Source organism: Procambarus clarkii, chromosome 19 (assembly GCF_040958095.1).
Source record: "Procambarus clarkii isolate CNS0578487 chromosome 19, FALCON_Pclarkii_2.0, whole genome shotgun sequence".
Taxonomy (NCBI): Eukaryota; Metazoa; Arthropoda; class Malacostraca; order Decapoda; family Cambaridae; genus Procambarus; species Procambarus clarkii.
In genome coordinates, this window is record NC_091168.1 from 29,204,710 (window position 1) to 29,224,299 (window position 19,590).

The 19,590-nt window shown below is 38.3% G+C and overlaps 1 protein-coding gene across 3 annotated transcripts in view; it reads right to left on the bottom strand.

Moving 5' to 3' along the window:
- Positions 1-8,231: 8,231 nt before the first annotated feature.
- Positions 8,232-19,590, bottom strand: part of LOC123757605 (2-acylglycerol O-acyltransferase 1) — a 40,469-nt gene continuing 29,110 nt past the window's right edge. For all 3 annotated transcript variants that reach the window (XM_045741412.2, XM_069327205.1, XM_045741413.2), the window contains exons 8-9: positions 18,478-18,677; positions 8,232-13,521 (exon numbers count right to left, since the gene is read on the bottom strand). In XM_045741412.2, the coding sequence (XP_045597368.2) occupies positions 13,367-13,521; positions 18,478-18,677 (355 nt within the window). In that variant the 3' untranslated portion in view covers positions 8,232-13,366. The remainder of the gene's footprint in view (positions 13,522-18,477; positions 18,678-19,590) is intronic.

A 19,590-nucleotide genomic window follows, 5' to 3' on the forward strand; every position in this document is an offset into this window, starting at 1 on the left:
TAACTCTGGCCCCAGACATCACTCGGTACCCTTACTCAAATCTATATACTCATATATATATATATATATATATATATATATTCCCTCAGCAGAGGGAATTCAACAGGATGACCCACTTGCACCGTTCCTCTTTTGCATAGCGGTTCGAGAAATTACAACCAGACTGTCCAGCGAGCTCAACATCTGGTTCCTGGATGATGGCACTCTGGCAGGCACACAAGATTCCCTGCTAGAAGACTTACAGCTGGTGAAGACACGGGGGGAGTCCATGGGTCTCGTTCTTAGCCCCTCCAAGTGCGAAATTATTGCATCTAGTGAAGTAATCATTAGAGCAGTGAAATCAGTTCTACCAGAAGCCTCAGTCGTTAAACCTACCGACAGCACACTACTCGGAGCACCTCTGGGCCACAATGCCATTGCTGCAGTCCTTGACGAAAAGTTTAGAGACCTAAAGAGGATGGAAGAGAGAATTGGGGACTTGGACTCCCACGATGCCCTCTACCTTCTCACAAAGTGCCTTACCCTGCCCAGGCTAACATACTTCTTAAGGTGTGCACCAACTTTTGGCAACCCACTTCTAAATCAATATGATGAGCTCCTCAGGTCAATATTCAGGAAGGCGCTCAACCTAGATTTAGATGACAGTCAGTGGGACCAAGCAACACTACCAGTGAGATTTGGAGGGATAGGCATACGAAAGGCAACTGAGGTAGCACTTCCAGCATTCTTATCCTCATGTACAGCAGCCAACGAATTGGTAGGGCAGATCCTACCAGAGCGTATGAGAGAGACAGCGGGAACTCATGATCAAACGTTCATCGAAGCAGCCAGACAATGGGACACCATTGCACACCCTCAACCCCGACCACAAGTCCCAAAAGACCACAAGCAGGCCCACTGGGATAGCCCCATAATGGAAAAGACTGTCACAGCAATGATTGACAACGCTGATGCTGAAAACAAAGCCCGCCTCCTAGCGGTAACAGCACCCCACGCCGGGGATTTTTTATTTGCTGTGCCCAATGCAGCCCTGGGAACTCGCCTCAGTCATGACGCTCTCCGCATTGGAGTTGCCCTTCGCCTTGCCGCCCCCATCCTCACCGAACATAGGTGCATCTGCGGAACTGCGATGGCAGACCAATATGGTCGTCATGGTCTGGTATGTCGTAAATCACAGGGTAAAATTGCAAGACATGAAGAAGTCAACGACATCATCAAGAGGAGCCTCGCCACAGCCCGCTGCCCGGCACAAAGAGAACCACACTTATCCAGACCTAACGACCCTCAGAAGCGCCCTGATGGGGTCACCTTGCTACCTTGGAAGGATGGTAAGCAAGTGGTATGGGACTACACGTGCGCTGCCACACTGGCCAGTACCTACCTCCACTACAGCACACGTGAAAGCGGTGGTGCTGCTTCTTTCAGGGAATCGCAGAAAATTATTAAATACAGAGGTCTAGCACACTGCTACAGCTTTGTTCCGATCGGCTCGGAGACCCTCGGTTCGTGGGGAAAATGTGCATTGAAGTTCCTGAAGGAATTGGGGGACAAATTGATCAGCGCTACAAAAGACCAGAGAGCAAAAAGTTTCTTGTTCCAGCGCCTCAGTGTTGCGATTCAGAGGGGAAATGCCTGTTGCGTCTTGGGCACTAGTCCAACTTCAGAGGAATTCGAAGAAGTGTTTGACTTGCAACAATGATCGAACCCGTCTGTGACATTCATCAATGTTTCCCATTGTTGTGTTCTTCAAGAGATCCATAACCTTTAAGCACCTTTTTGCATTATTATTTTTGTATCAACCCATGTATATCTTGTAACCATCAAATGCATAATAAAGCACAAAAAATATTCAAGGAAGGGGGTGGTAGGAGAAAAGCACACAGAAACTGTATTGGAGGGGATCTAAACATTCCCTCTAATGCGTTATGCGTGGTTTCCTCCGAGGCTATGGGTCCCCCTTCTTCCAGCTAGAGGTGGTACTCCCTTCCTATATATTTCGAAAAAAAAAAAAAAAAAATATATATATATATATATATATATATATATATATATATATATATATATATATATATATGTCGTACCTAGTAGCCAGAATGCACTTCTCGGCCTACTATGCAAGGCCCGATTTGCCTAATAAGCCAAGTTTTCCTGAATTAATATATTTTCTCAAATTTTTTTCTTATGAAATGATAAAACTACCAATTTCATTATGCATGAAGTCAATTTTTTGTTATTGGAGTTAAAATTAACGTAGATATATGACCGAACCTAACCAACCCTACCTAACCTAACCTAACCTATCTTTATACGTTAGGTTAGGTTAGGTTAGGTAGCCGAAAAAGTTAGGTTAGGTTAGGTTAGGTAGGTTAGGTAGTCGAAAAACAATTAATTCATGAAAACTTGGCTTATTAGGCAAATCGGGCCTTGCATAGTAGGCTGAGAAGTGCGTTCTGGCTACTAGGTACGATATATATATATATATATATATATATATATATATATATATATATATATATATATATATATATATATATATATATATATATATATATATATATATATATATATATATATATATATATATATATATATATATATATATATATATATATATATATATATATATATATATATATATATATATATATATATATATATATATATATATATATATATATATATATATATATATATATATATATATATATATATATATATATATATATATATATATATATATATATATATATATATATATATATATATATATATATATATATATAACGCTGAACTGTAATGTCAATCCTGACCTTAAAATCTTCCTAGAAAGTTGTAACAGAACCCATGGGCATCACACCTGAAACATACCTATTTGATATTCCAAGAGTACGACTTAAAATAGTAAGACATGGGTTGACATCTGGGGGGTAAGGTAGGACTTAGTTTTTATCATAAACTGATTGGGAGAGGTACAGTCTTTGACATGATTGGGAAGGTCATTCCACATTCTGGGTCCCCTGATTTGTAGAGCATTTCTAGTTAGATTAAACAATGCTGTTTGTTGACCAAATTGTATATTTGCTATTTACTGCCATGTTACCCCACCCCCCTTTTTATTTCTTTTATTTTTTCAACACAATTTATACTTTAATCTCAATTAGTATTAAGTTTTAGTCTGTTTTCCTGCCCGAAACGCTTTTGCGTAATAGTGGCTTTAGGCTTTGTATGTACTAGCTCTATCTATAAATCCATCAATGTTTGTATCTCACCTTGTATGTATGTACTTTACCTGAATAAACATTTGATTTGATTTGATTTGACTTGAATTTTGACCACAGGATGGACTGGATTAAAGGACTCCAGAGACATGAGAGCACTGCGAGAATCAACTACAACAACAAAGAAGGATTGACAGCGAGAAAGCAGTTGACGAAGAGCATACAAAATATCAAAGTTCTGCCGTGAAGATGCTAGTTTCTGGAAGCAGGCGACACATATATATGTGGTCAGGAAAAACAAGAGTAGCCTATACCGTCTGCAGACTTAAACGCATCTGTGAAGACGGAAATAGAGTGGGAGTGTGAAGAAAAGTATTCAAGGAAAAGGCGTTTCAGAACTATAGGAGGGGTAAAAGCTTTAGTCACGTGGGTCAAGGTTTTACAAACTTTTGGAAGGGGGACCCTCCACGGGGGCAAGGACGGAACGACACGAGGGGGAAATATTGGTAACACGAACCGAAAGAGAACCTTGCAAGCGAGACAACCGTACCGAAGAGGTAGTGAAGGGGAACAGAGACCACGAGAGGGATAAAGGTCAAAGTATGATACAAGGGAGTGTGAGGGTGTTGTAGGAACCAAGCAAGGTAGCTTAGACAGTAGCGACCACGGCGACCCTGTAGACAGGATGCATTATAGACGTATAAAATACTTTGGGGGATTGACAGAGTCGAAATAGAGGAAATGTTCACAATGAACACTAATATAACAAGGAGACATGGGTGGAATCCTGAGACACAGAGACGTTAGAAAGTTTTCATTTAGCGTAAAAGTAGTGGGAAAAATTAATAAACTTAAGGAGCAGGTTGTAGAAGAAAGCTCCATAATTTGAAAAGTAGATATGACGGGATAAATAGTAAATATGCCAGGAGTCATTGCTTTAAACAACCAACGACTACAAAAGCGGGGTCCAAGAGCTAGTTGTCGATCCTGCAGACACAAACAGGCGAGTACACAGCCCCTCTCACATGCTTGCCTTGCCCCAATAAGAAAGTTAAACTCGCTTCCTCACGACACACAGCACCTTCCTCCCCCCCCCCTCCACAAACACACCCTCCACAACACACACACTATACATAACCCGCACTGTATATACACACACACACACATGCTGTAATACAGAGAGGACGACACAAAGTATATGCAATTAAGAGATTTCATAAATATTTTGGTAGGCTCAGGTAAACCAAAAGGCAAACCTCACAAGCAGAACACCGCACCCGGTCCCTCCCTTCCCCCAGGGCAGCAGTGATACAGTAATGTCCAAAAATAACAGCATCTCACAATGAAAAGCGTTGCACAGGTGCAATGATAAGGCGCCATCTTTCCCTGGCGCCACCACCACCACCATGGCAGACCCAGCTAATGGCGCCAGGGGGATGGGGCGATGGTGGCGGCGTGGTGAGGATGATGGCGCCCCACACACAACTGGCCGTACAGATTTCTGGAAGGCAAAAAAGAAATCTGAATACTATATTCAACTCGGCGACAGCCATTCATGAGTATGCTACACCGGCTTGGAACCCCACTTCAAGAAACAACACGAAAATAGAGTCACAGAACTACGCAATTAGGCTTGTTCCTGAGGTAATGGGACAGAAAATAGTTACTTGAGTTAGGATATTGTTGTGGGTTGCGCCCTGGTGAAGGTCAGCCACTCAACTCGTCTCCGCAACTAATAGATCGTGTTTTTTACGTTATCGTAACCGATGTTACAAAGATACCTTATAGGAAAAATAACAGCTCAATAACATCTACGTTTTCCATGCGTCGGACTCGATAGGTTAAGTGGATTGCTTGAATTCCTACGTTTCCGCTTAGGTTAGATTTTTTTACGGAGTGGCAATTCCAGAGAACGTGCCAAGCCACTGGCCGAGGGCGTTCCCGATAAATCTAATAGTCTTCCTGTCCCTGGGAATGAGAGACCAACAATACAGAATTTAATCCAAATTTAAATAAAATCTAATTCACCAAATCTACTGCTGCAAATATTGTCTTCCATCTTTTTTTCATATCTATATTATGCACCCCATACCACATCCCGTGGGCGGTGGTGGTGGAAAGGGTTACAGACCAACACGTGTTTATACAAGGCAATATAAACCGAGGACGGTGCTGGTGTGGTCAAGTCGGCCGTCACTGGGTCAAGGTACACACCCACACAGCCTTCAACACCATATGCCTTACCACTCTATAATACGTAAATGCGTACAGTATTGTACATACAAGATCTCGGCCAAAGCAGAAAAAGACTTTACAAAATAAATAACGTGAGCACGCATTTGTGTAGTATTTTCAAGCATTTAAACCCACCTTTTATTCATATATATATATATATACATATAAAATAGTTTATATTGTCATATTTTAACATTTTACCGCATCACATTCTGTATTATTAACTGCAGTAAATATTTACATAGCTGGATAAAAATATGCAAGTCACAGTATCAAGACAAGTGGCACTCCTGACATGTTATAACTACCAGCAATAGTCAAACTGGGGCAGTAGGGTCATGGGTAAACAATCTCTCGCGCATATGAGGCCAAGAGTACACACTCCGTGGTCATGGCTGACACCCGGTGCTTCAACACTCAACTTTTGAACATACATATACCACGTAGGTATCAATAAAGTCCATACTAAATGGACTTTATTATCAAAAGTCAACCTATGTTGACTTACTAGTGTTGCACATCCAGGTGCTGCTGCTGCCATATGCAGGGCAGCACCACCCCGTAAATAGAGAGATCTGGATCATGGATAAAAAGTATGCAGCCATGGGGTACCTTGAAAAATGAGGTGTGATGTAGTAGTAGTAAATTTTCGTGATTTACACACACAGTAGTAGAAAATACTGCCACAGAAGTGATAGGGTAGTAAGTAATTATCAAAAGTAAGTAAGTAATTATCAAAAGAAGGCACCAAACCGGGAAGGCTATGTAGCACCATCAAATGTGCGGAATAATCAGAGGGCGCTAAATATCACCAAGGATGCCAATACTAGAACAAAAACGCATAAGGCAAAGATATCAAAAGTATCCGAGTCACCAAGAATTCTATTGAGGGACAGGGGCGGTCGGAAAGCAAGACACATGCTCGTCCTGGAAGTCAGGACATGCACGACCGTAAGAGGGACAATGCAATTAGGACAATAAGGAGCAGGGCGGCGCTCCATCAAGTGACCATGGGTTAAGCGAGTATGGCCAATACGCAACCTCGCCAGAGCTGTTTCCCATCGCCGGTTACGGTGGTAGGAGGACGGCCACGAGGAAACACAACACTTAAGAGTACGTAGTTTGTTACCAGTAACAGACGACCAAGAAGCCTGCCAATGGGTAAGGACGGAGGAATGGATAACCAGGTAAAAGTCGGAATATGGAATACCTTTACGAGAGATGGGACAAGAGCGGACAGCTTCCTTGGCAGCAGCATCCGCACGCTCATTTAAAGACACACCAACATGGCTGGGAACCCAACAAAACTCAACCGACTTAAATTTACTGTGAACAAGAAACAGCCAATGCTGGATCTCGACAACTACTGGATGAACCCCAATGCGGCTAAGCGGGTAGCTGCATCCTGAGAAGGAACAGCAATGACACAGGTACCAAAACGGGAGGGGTTAAATGTAACAGGCATCCACCGAATCAACAAGGTGTTTATGGAGGAGGAAATCGCCAGGAACTGTAGAATCTATATGGGCGAGATCAAAGTATTTAGTCCATGTAGCAGGACAAAACAAGGCATGGTACGTATTAGCACAGGATAGAATCGTGTGGGAGCGTCAGTGCTGAGAACCTCCAGTAAGAGGTGGTGTGAAAGGTGCAGGAGTCACAATGAGAGAGGGAGCCGCTCCAGGGGACGAGGTGGTCACCACTGGGGGCTTGGGGCTCGACCCTACCACAGAGGGAGGGAGGGAGGGGAGCAGAGGGGAGTAGTTGGGAGAGTCAAAAAGAGTAGCTTGGTCTGGGCCCAATGTAGCGAGGGCTACAGAGCCTGGTCTTCCATCACAGTCTGACTCCGGGGCCTGGTCGCCCACTCCATGAGCCTGGGTAAGAGGTCAGTTCGGTTTCCATATATCATTCATTTTAAAAAGTTTGGGGCCTGGCATCAAGGGATACCAACTACCATGGCAGCCAGGGAGACAGAGCAGGCCAGTGCAGGAAGTGGTGCGTCGTCCCCAGCAGTGCTCCCCTTTTTTAATGGGGAAAGTCCTACTGCATCGTCCATTCTCCCACACTGGTGTAAAGACCCCATTCTTCCTTTCGCCCCCGCCTAGACACCCAGCCATCCACTTAGGGCAGACCCTCATGGGTGACCCCTCCAGCTGGTGGTCCGTTGACTCACGAGGACCCTACACAGCGTCCATCTGCACGTACAACACCCAAAGATGGGCAAGAGAGGGGGACGAATGCAACCCTCACTGGTCTCAGGGAGGTGTACGTGAGCCCCTCACCACAAGGCGACACCACGGAGGGGTAAATATAACAAAGGATGCCAATACTTTGAGGAAAGATAGGTAATTAGCTAGGGCAACAAGCCGAGAAGACTATTTAGCACCCTTTCTCACAATATTCAGAAATCCCAAGATGCCAGTCAGGATGACAGTACAAGATCAAAAAGACATTAAGATGCACAATGTCAGAAATTAGACTTAAGATTTTATCAAGGAACATTACGACTCAAAGTAACTGGCAAAACAATATTTTTTATCATTATGAAATATCAGGCGCAGAAAAAACAAATTTACCATTCCTGAAAACCAGGACTCGCTATAATGAGGTGCACGGAAGCTAGATTTATCATAATCCTGAAACTCACGAGATTACGACCGTTAGTTGGATAATCCAACTTTAACCATAAATCGAGGAAAATTCAACATCCTTTAACCACCTTCCAATAGTTTAAACAAATTAAAACAAGGTATATAAACTGAACAAAAACAAAACAAAAAAGGCATAAACTCTCATTTTATTAAAGAGAAAAAACATTACTAGAATGCATCCATATGGTAATGCAGTTATTTGAGTAACTGTTAAACTTTATAGTTTGTTCTTGCTTTAATGAGGAGTCTAACAAGAAAATGGTGTGTGAAGCAGAACTAGCACCAACATTATCACCACCATGTGCATTCCTACATACACACATACAATATGCATGATCAACATTTCTAACTTCATGAGGAATAGGGGACTTCTTTTGTAATAATCATATTTCTGTATGCTTACTAACATTCAAGTACTTGAGGCTATTACAAACACACACAACACTTAAATAGAAATATTCTTTCACAGTCCATTTTGATTTAATGTGGCACAATGCCGTAAAGACATGACTTGGCATTAAAATAACCACATAAGATACTTCAGCTGCCAACACCATCCATAAACGTCCTTCGTTACAATGCAAAAATTACACAATATTATTGACTTTTACAAGTCCCTGGAAGTACTTAAAACTCTTTCTGAGTTACTGACATGACTAAAAGTGTCTTATTTATATTATATTAATATATATATAATATATATATATATATATATATATATATATATATATATATATATATATATATATATATATATATATATATATATATATATATTATATATATATATGTATATATATATATAAATTTTATTTAAATTATACGACATTTAGTCTTAAAACCATTCCCATGAATTTATGTGAAAAACTTAATCTTTCATTAACCAAAAACCAATTAATATTTGTGACAATTTAAAAGTATAATCTTGCTGCAATCATTCGTACAAAAGTACAATTTTGCTGCAGTGATGGGTACAAAAGAACATTCTGGCTGCAATCATAGGTACAAAAGTACATCCTGGCTACAAACACACTTTTACAATAGTCTTAGTAACCTGTATTTCAAACAGATGTCCATAACATCTCGTGCTAGAGATACCTTATCACTGGACAATAACCGATCACAAATGCGCACCACTCACGCCACACTTCAAGTATAAAGATGAACACAATAATAAACTTCTCAAGATACAAGATAAAAGTGAACCAAACTTGCATAGTTGCAACATATACCTGCACTTACAGAACATTTGTAGCACCAAAAAAATTATATTAACAATTAATCTTAACTAAAATTCTAAACCGACAAATAAATTGTTGGAAAAAATGAGGGTTGCGCAGGTTTTATGAACACTGGGCTTTGTACAATGTGACGCGACAAAAACAAGAGTGATTTATTACCATCCAAAATATGCCAAATTGTAAACTATCCCACAGAACCTTTCATCTGTAACACATTCACTATAAAGCAGAGTTTACATCTTGTGTATTACCACTGACAATAAATGTGCGGAACATCACTTGGTGTTAAAATTTACAAAGATAGTTGGATCTAATTGTAATTTGCAGAAAAGTAGTCAACTACTCATACATATAAAGCCAACTCTCAAAGGAAAATGTGATAAGCCTTTTAGAATTTGTCTTCAATTAAGTACGTAATACAAAATGCATCACTAATGATAGGAAGATAATACAATACAATAAAAATCAAATGTCATCTCTGCCTGCCATCAATATAGAGGACATGCATGTGTATATTTACAAAATATAAAATAATTTCTCCTCCCATGCTATATTCCAAGTACTGTACAGTATTCCAGATTTTGAAGAAATAATAATAAACTAGAAATTCATCACAGATTGCACAGTTAATATGACATTTAAACTCGTATGAATTTGTATAAATAATTCTATAATTATAGTTAATTATAAAGTTATTTATAATTTACATACTAGTTCACCTGTTCTAAATATTAACACCACCACATTTAAATGTACAAAGTAATATGCACAAACATCTTGTTAACTGATACAACATTTAACTCAACTATTTACAATACAATAATCATACAACTGACAAATGAAAAAGATGCAATACTAGACAAAATTTCAAGCCAACCACTTCTCTTCAACACAATCTAGACAGTTTAAGAAATGCCTTTTGAAAAATATTTTGTTCGATATATCTATGTCTCATCTACTTTAGTACAACACTTGGCTACTACAGTATTGTGAACTATTGTCTATTTGAATTCTACACAGTGAAAAGTACTTCAAAGATAAAAATATGTAGTTCTGGTTGAACTCAAACACAGCAGTGTGAAAAACTATGAAACCGTTCTGTTACGAATATCTAAATGGGCGACATATGTCTGGTAGATTAGAAGGGAATGAGAGATGAAGTTAGCAGTACAATCCCAAGAGAAAAAGGGCATGGGGAGGGTGTTACCAATGTGGGTAGTGGAATTATGTCACAATGAGCTTACTCTACCTTAACATTTGGATAGTGCCATGCAGGTATAGTTACTTATAACCAAGAATGCATTGCCCAATTTTATCACTGATATTGCATATGCATTTTAACATTTTACATTTTAAAACTTAACCAACTACATTACAGCTTTATTTTTTAAATAACTTCATTTTTAGAACTAAGGGAATATCAATTTCTAAAATTCTTTTTGGAATAGTTCATGGTACAGTACTAATAAAAATTCAATATGGATGAATGTGAAGAAAACCAATTTGAATATAAAAGTCAATGAAATTACCGATTTCTTTAATAAATATATCCGAGACATGACATTTCAGAATTGGAATACAAAAAGTTCCAAGTAATTGTTGATCAGAAATTTATTCACAACAATTAGGACCATATAAGAATACAGGTACCCAATATTTGATTATACTGTATAAACAAGGGATAAGGGATATGAATCTTAATACAGTACTGTATGTGGTTAGACAAACAAACGAAAAAACTGCCATGATCAATCCTTTACAAACATATGCATTACGATACCTTTGCCAACAACAGATAGTTGCATTGACTGCTTTTTTAGTGCTATTTTTTTTCCATGATGCAATCATACGTTAATAAATTTTGTTTACGTTTGCAAATGGAAATAAGTTAACCGAGCTGAAGTATTTTCTAACATCCAACACATGATTCTGTCCGAGGAATGAGTCTAGTTACATGGTGAATATATTAAGAGGCTGTAAATGGAATTGTATAGCACAATTTCAATTGTTCTGCATTTACTACATTTAAGCACCTCGACTGTGAATCTCCAGTTACATACACGAGGTGGAATAGTCTTCATATACAAAGGGCATTTCCTTACATTAAAGAATGTGTACGTTGCACAATTAAATCACAAGGAGGAGGAGTTCAAGGAAGCCAGTTCAATCCCATAACATGGCTTCAATATCTTCCCAATGTGTATATTGCTTTTCACCAAGACACAGAATGTGCCTTTTTCTAAATTACACTGAAGTATGATAACATTTACAATAATCCAGACACACACATGACTGCAGATTAGTAATATAGTATTACATTCCATAGAATGATTAATAAAATATCATTGCTGTTCAATCACTAAATTCATTATAGAAGGAGTGCTTTCTTCCCACACTAGCTTCTTAGTTTTCAGTCTGACCGGACATATTGGTTTGTTAATAAAAGCAAGCAAGCACGAGAAAATCCATGTACAAGCATGTAATTATTAAAAGAAAGCACCAAGCAGGGCTTAGTTAATAAAAGATATACTGTACTTGCATTAACATTTTCTTATGGTACTTTTCAAAGAAAAGTTACATAGTACTTGAATACTCATCATTTATTTGAAATGGGCTGAAGTATCTAAGCAATCTCTGCACACATGCCAATCTTGTTTCAGAAAAAAACAGGAACACTGTCCAATCAAAGTAATAATAATGGTTTAGCAAATTATATATAGATTAAGGAATATCAGGTCAGAGTAAGATCACCTTTACTTTAAATAAGTGGCAAAAGTGTGTTATAGTGAAACTGAATTGATAACAGAACTCAAGTGTCGTATATGTATATAAAAAGTTGCTTGTGCTGCTATAAAACTTCACCAAACAGCCTTGTTAGTTTGATAATAGATAACAGATTATCTATGATAATCTGTTATTTGAACTGCCTGGTAAAGCAAACCGATAGTTATTTCACCCATGGAAGTATTATTATAGGAAACTAAGGTGGCAGGGACCTCTTCGCCCCCCTTGGGCAATTCCCTTTCCTCAATTGTCCAATAATTTCGTAGCCCATATAATTTTCTACACAGCCTCATTTGAAGAAATATTTTCCAGTTTTGTTCTTCCCCTTCTATATTTCTATCTTTTCATATTTCTTCACTTCTGCTCTTTCAAACATTTCTTGTTTCTCAATTATTATACAGTATTGACTGCTTAACTCCTCCAATAGCCAGACTAGCACAGGAAACCTCGTCTGACTTTTTGTGGGGGTTCAAACATTTCAGTGCCTGTGAAATGTCTGGGACACACTCAACATATGGCTGTGTGTTCCAAGATGGGGATGGTCCAGAGGAAACGAAGGTTTACAGAGCAAGAAGATAAAAGAATATATTTCACCTGTCTTTTTTTTTTTTTTTTTTGAAAGGTCTTACTGTACTTGCAACATGAACATAGCATTAAGAACACAATCTACCCAACACAGTCTTCCACTACTGTCAAATATTATCAGTGCATAAAATTTAAATTATTTATATGTGGAATATGAAGTTCTCCAGGATTTTATAGTTCTAATCAGTATGCATCAAAGAATCTAGTGGAAATGATGATCAATAAGTGATTAAAAGCACACATTAATTTCAGAGATATTACACACTGTATTTATTCATGATTGTAATGAGAATTCTTTTGCTGGTTAAAGCATTAGGTAAACAATACATCACATAACCTATCTTTGTAATTTTAAGGCATATTGAATTTAAGGCATTACGAATTTACCATATGTGGCTTTTCTAAGATTCACTACTTTTTTTTTTTTTAATTTTGCAGTTTGTAAACATATTAAAATCATGGTCCCAAGATGATGATCACAATTACATGTAGATATAGATCTTAGAATTAAGTATACCCATTAGTCCTTAAAATGTTCCTAGACTGCAGTCAATCTTCTTACATGTAAGATGAATTAAATGGCGTGTTTTATTATGCTTTAAAATGAGTTCACGATCACTTAAAAATTAAAGGGAGGGCCATACTGTAACCTCTAAACAATCTTAATTTCACATTCTGGGTATTCGGAATACTTGTGTTTGTACTTGTTATACAGACTAATCACTGCATTGACATAGGTTTCGTGTAAACCCACAATCTGCTCCTTGGTGGGATTCTTCACCACGGGTACATCAATTGGCGAGCCAACTGCAAAGAAAAGTCATCTGTTTAACCTAAATACTGAAATATAATTGAAGTCTTGTTAATGCTTTGAAATGTATTAAAGGGAAAGATAGATCTTTGTATAATAAATTATGATGCTGTATATCTAAAAAATATATTTACTATTACATATATTTGTCGTTGAATATGTTCAAAAGCGCTGCAGCAGATCAATAATTCTAGAACAAAACTTTTCTGTCTCGTGTTCATTTTCACTCGAGAAGTTGAAAAACTAACTCTCCAAAGTTCATTTATAAATTTTATTCAGCCTGACGTGAGCAGCTAAAGACTACATTTCGCTGCAGTGCACTTTTAACATGGGAAATTTTAAGAGGCAGAGGTAAAGGGTCTACAGATTGGCAGGTGTGATGGTATATATATTCAGCCCATCCTCCTATTTTAGTAGTACTTACAGGAAGGATGAGCGCCACAGTACACATGCCGACGTACAATGCCATTAGAAAGTAGAAATTGGTACTATTAAATTTGGACAAACCGGAAAAGATTTTATATTTGTTACAATGACAAACTAACTTAATTAACCTTCCTAGGCCTAATACATGCTATCTGAGGCCTAATATAGGTCATAGGACATGCGTGCACTACACTAGACCCAGGAATATTTAAGTGTTTTTAGCTTCATTTTTTCTGACTATAAAGTACAATAACACAAAACTATACTATCTAATTGCTTAGTACATCAATGTTTGAACTATTGTGCACATAGTTACAAAACATACTATCTAAACAGGAGGATGGATTGATATAATCCATGTAGGAAGAGGCGAGACGAGATATTACCCAGTCAAGGGGACTGGGTAACCTTGTCATGCTTTCTCAGTATGCATGAAAGAATTGCAGTGTGTTAAGGACTAAAGAATGAACACTTGCATTAATTTAATTAACAATGCTTCAGGCCAATATTGACTGATCTTTTGACAGATGTGCTGACCAACACCACCACAACTGACACAAGGACCATTATGAAACTAACTTCCAAGTATTTATATATAGAGCTGTTCTCCAACCCAGAGATAGCATCCTGAATCTCCTCGGAATCAACCTCACCGAGCACAAAATCACTTAAATCTACATATAAACTCCCATGTTATATCCAACTAGGCGAGTTGGCCCAGAAGGTGGAGTTTGAGATCCTGTAAGACGACATTTAATCTCTACACACAAAGGAACGTCACCACTAAGGACACATTACAGTCAGACCTTTGACAAATGGAGGAAAGATGAACTAAAGAAGCACCATATTGCTTTCTGAACTCAAAGCAGCAGCTACAAGACTTCATGATAAGGAAATACTGTAGCTGTTAGCAGAGGTGATAAGTCACCAACATTTCTTTAAAAAATAAAGTATATATATAGTATTGATAAAATTAAACTTATCCTCTCTAATCAAACTAAATTTCAAAGGATCATGAGGAATACTAAATCATAAGGAATGCCCAATTGAAAATAAAGAAAAACAGATTGGTTTAATCTCTTCATGCCAAAAGACTATCCTCTGCAAAAAGCTACTGGAGAGTACATGCCTGAATATGACTATGGAACTGTCACGGCCCACAAACCTGGTAACCTGCTTCATCTGATCATCAGCCAGATACTAAACACCCACATACAGGCTAAGCACCTTATACACTACTGATCCCCCAAGTTATTAAGCTTTCAGCCTTAATACAGGTATTTCAAAAAGAATGTGTAGACTCATTGCGAGGGGTCACAGGTATTAGGTGCGAGATCTTCTCTGGATGTCGAGTTGCTGTTCACCAACATGCTCATGGACCAAACAATAGGAACGACAATGTACAAAGTTTACAAGGATCCAATTTGTATTCTGGTTGACAACTCAGAACACATACTTAGGCAATTATTTTAAACATTTATACCAGGGGACTAACATATGGAAAGCCTGTACATGCCAATTTGGGGACTATCAGCCCAAACGCTCTCAATATACTGGCAAGATAACATCTCTCAAGGCGCCAGAAAATGCACAAACAACAAGGTTCTAACCAAAGATCACATTTCCACACACAACCAGCTCACCACCAGACATCCTAACCAGCAACACTGAAATAATTGGCCTAACATCAACAGAAGATAGCCGTCGCACTATATATCAAACACACATCAACAAACTGGAAAAGGTGCAACGACATGCCACTAAGTGGCTCCCAGAACTGAATGACAAGAGCTACGAGGAGAGGTCAGAGGCATTAAATATGCAAAAACTAGAAGATAGAAGAGGCGATATGATCACTACGTTCAAAATAGTAACAGGAATCGATAAAATTGATATGGAAGAATTCCTGAGACCCGAAACTTCAAGAACAAGAGGTCATAGATTTAAACTAACGAAACAAAGCTGCCGGAGAAATATACGAAAATTCACTTTTGTAAACAGTGGTACAGACGGTTGGAACAAGTTAAGTGAGAAGGTGGTGGAGGCCAAAACCGTCAGTAATTTCAAAGCATTATATGACAAAGAGTGCTGGGGAGACGGGACACCACAAGTGTAGCTCTCATCCTGTAACTACACTTAGGTAATTACACTCATCTACCAACAGTCTCTCTATTGTACTTGGGTACTTCCAACCATCTATAATACCAAATCTAAACTGCCAGTTTACACTGCCACAGCCAGCAAATGAGAACACACGGCAATATTTCCCAGTCCCCTCAACTGGGCAACATCTAGTCTATCTTCAGTCTACGTGGAATATATATACTGTACTATCACCGCTGCCAATTTTTATTCCATCTCTCTCCGCCTCCAAATATATTCAAAAGTGATTCAATGAAATGCACCTTTTGGCAAAATGCATCAGGTTCATTACAACTGTCAAATGAACTCTGGACAAACTTCTTTCCCAAGTGAGGAAGAATGTCAAACACAGAAAAGATTTATAATAGCATTATAGCTCTAACCCTATTGGCTATATTCAATCAATTATTTATAAGAATATGCACTTCCAGAATACATTAATATATATACTGTACAACAAAGAAGTTATTAGTTTGCCATAATTTATTACAGATTTGTGTTGTAGCATTATGCTACTGAGCCGGTCGGCCGAGCGGACAGCACGCGGGACTTGTGATCCTGTGGTCCTGGGTTCGATCCCAGGCGCCGGCGAGAAACAATGGGCAGAGTTTCTTTCACCCTATGCCCCTGTTACCTAGCAGCAAAAATAGGTACCTGGGTGTTAGTCAGCTGTCACGGGCTGCTTCCTGGGGGTGGAGGCCTGGTCGAGGACCGGGCCGCGGGGACACTAAAAAGCCCCGAAATCATCTCAAGATAACCTCAAGATATACTGTATCTATATGGCAAAATTTTGTGTGAACTGTATTAAATTTAGACAAAAGATATATGGTAATACAGAATTAGAAATCTACTTTTAATGAAAACAATTTGTAGCCATTTTATTTGTTTTTCTTTAAGGAGAAAAAGTTAATAAAATGAAGCTTGAATGGTGATGAATTTCAATTAACAAGAAAAAAAACAGTGTCTGTATGGCAAGGCCAAAATAAACACATACTCTACATTAAAAATTTAGCTTAACATTTTATGTATGACTTTTGTCCTCTGTTTCAATGTCAATTACAAAGTACTTATTATCTGAAAGTTCCCAGTATCTAAGATGCTTAAAAGAAAATGGTATAGTGAATATAAACAATTGTTTGTGAAAGTGGCTATGTTACACACACGTATTCAATAAATAGATTAATTAGGAAAGTGAGATCTGGCTATTCTCAAAATCAGCTACCTAGAGGCATACAACTCGTGCAGATGTCCTAGTACAGTAATTTGATTGTGTGATGCAGGCATTGGAGCACAAAGTATTGACAATGATGCAGAGAAACAATTCTAGTAGAACTTTAGCAAAATCGGTTGCAATGCTGAATTTTCCTCAATTCTGTCTTAACCTATTGGTGACTTCGGAGGCAATGAGATTTTTTTCATGCTTTACCTCCTAGCCTTTTAGACCGGCACACTAACTCTGAACATTAACTTGTTCATCATAATTTTTCTTAAAAGTTGTAGATGAAATTGGCTTCAACAACCTCTTCCTTCAATGCATCCCACTGGCCAACTACCCACACTGGGAAAAATAATTTCCTTACATCTCTGCAATTCAACTGTGTCCCACTTCCACTGAAATCCATTTGTCCTACCTCCTAGTTCAAATAGGCTTCCTTTGCCTACTTTGTGTATTCCCTCAGGATCTTGTATGCAGTGATCATATCCCTTCTGTTTCCTTCTATCCACTAAGATTGTGAAGGCGAGTTCCCTCAATCTATCCTCATAACAGAGCCTACACAATTCTGGTGTTAAGTAATTCTCAAATAAAGTGCCAAGCCAGGAAGACCATATAGCCCCATCTAAGTTGCAAGCTATTCAAAAGGCACTAAATGTTATTCAAGATGGCAGTAAGAGAACAAGACATAAGGTGAATGATATCAAAGGTATCAAAATTGCCAAGGATGCTAACAAGAAAACCAACCTCTAGGGAAATCAGGAAAGCAAGAAACACTAACATCTTGAAAATCAGGGCAATCGAAAAGGCGCAAAACTGTGAGTGGGACAACACAGTTAGGACAAAAGGGGGCAGGACGCTGTGTGACCAATAAGCAAGCCAAAGCCATCTCCTAATGCCTATTACGGTGGAAGGAGGAAGTTCATGGGGGGAAAATTCTTACTGAAGAGCACGCAGTTTATTACTTGTATCAGCCAACAACCCTCAACGGGTATGGATAGTGGCATGAGTGATCGGGTAGAAATTTAAAGAGAAAATCACCTTTTTGGAAAATGTTGAAAGTATGAATGGCTTCCTTTGCAGCTATGTCAACAAATTCATTTGAATCATAACAGTCTATGCCAAAAAATGCTTCAAATACAGTACAAAGAAAACACACTGGAAAACTTACCAACTGTGTAGATAGGTTTTCGGAAGGGGACAATGCCAAAGCTATATTGAAACACCCCTCGGCCAATAAACATACACGGAGCCAAGCCAATGACTTTCTGAAGATTGTTTTGAATTCGACGTATTAATGAGCCTTCAGGATTAGCAACTTGATCATAGATCTCATTCTCACCAAAAGAAAACATTGGCACAAGCGAAGCACTGAAAGAAAAAAAATTAATGTTTACATGAAAAAAAATAAATAAATAGCAAAAAATAAAAAAATAGTGGCTGTAAAGGTTATAATAGAGTTGCCACACGTTTACAAATAAGAATCAGAATACATTCAAGTTTCCCCATGATGCTAACTTGTGATAATCTACCTACACTAAGGACTACACTAAATCTACCTACACTAAGGACACCTACATGGCAGGACCATGTTAAATAAAACTTATCTCTTCAGTATAAGGAAGCATCCGACTCTATCATCAATATTCCACCAGTTGACTGGCTCACAGATTACACATTCTGTGTAATCTGAAGTGTCAAACCTTCCAAGTGTCACCAGACGAGTTTTGCATATTCTTCTTCAGTAATGTATATTATTGGTTACTGCAAAGATTGCCAAGTGCTAACTTACGGTTAGTTATCATACAAATACTTACTGAAAAGACAAGCTTTGATAAAGGATTGAAACGATAAAATTATAGCCCGAAGAAAAGCAGACACTTGGCTCCACTTGTGCAGAAATGACACACACACTTAATGACTTATTTCAAAGAATTAGTAGCCAGATTAGGGATAGCGTCACTAAGCATGAAAAGGGAAACCGTATGCAACTTTCTCCAATCATAAAGCCCATCAACAAAATAAACTAGGAGTCCATGAAGTATTAATCAAAGATTACCTTATTACTGGGGACAAGAAATCTTTTTTTTACTCTACATAATTAAATTTGTTGACCAAACCACACACTAGAAATTGAAGAGACGACGACATTTCGGTCCATCCTGGACCATTATCAAGTCGATTGTGGTAATCGACTTGATAATAGTCCAGTCGATTGTAATTGATCGAGTCACAATCTACTTGATAATGGTGCAGGACGGACCGAAATGTCGTCATCTCTTCA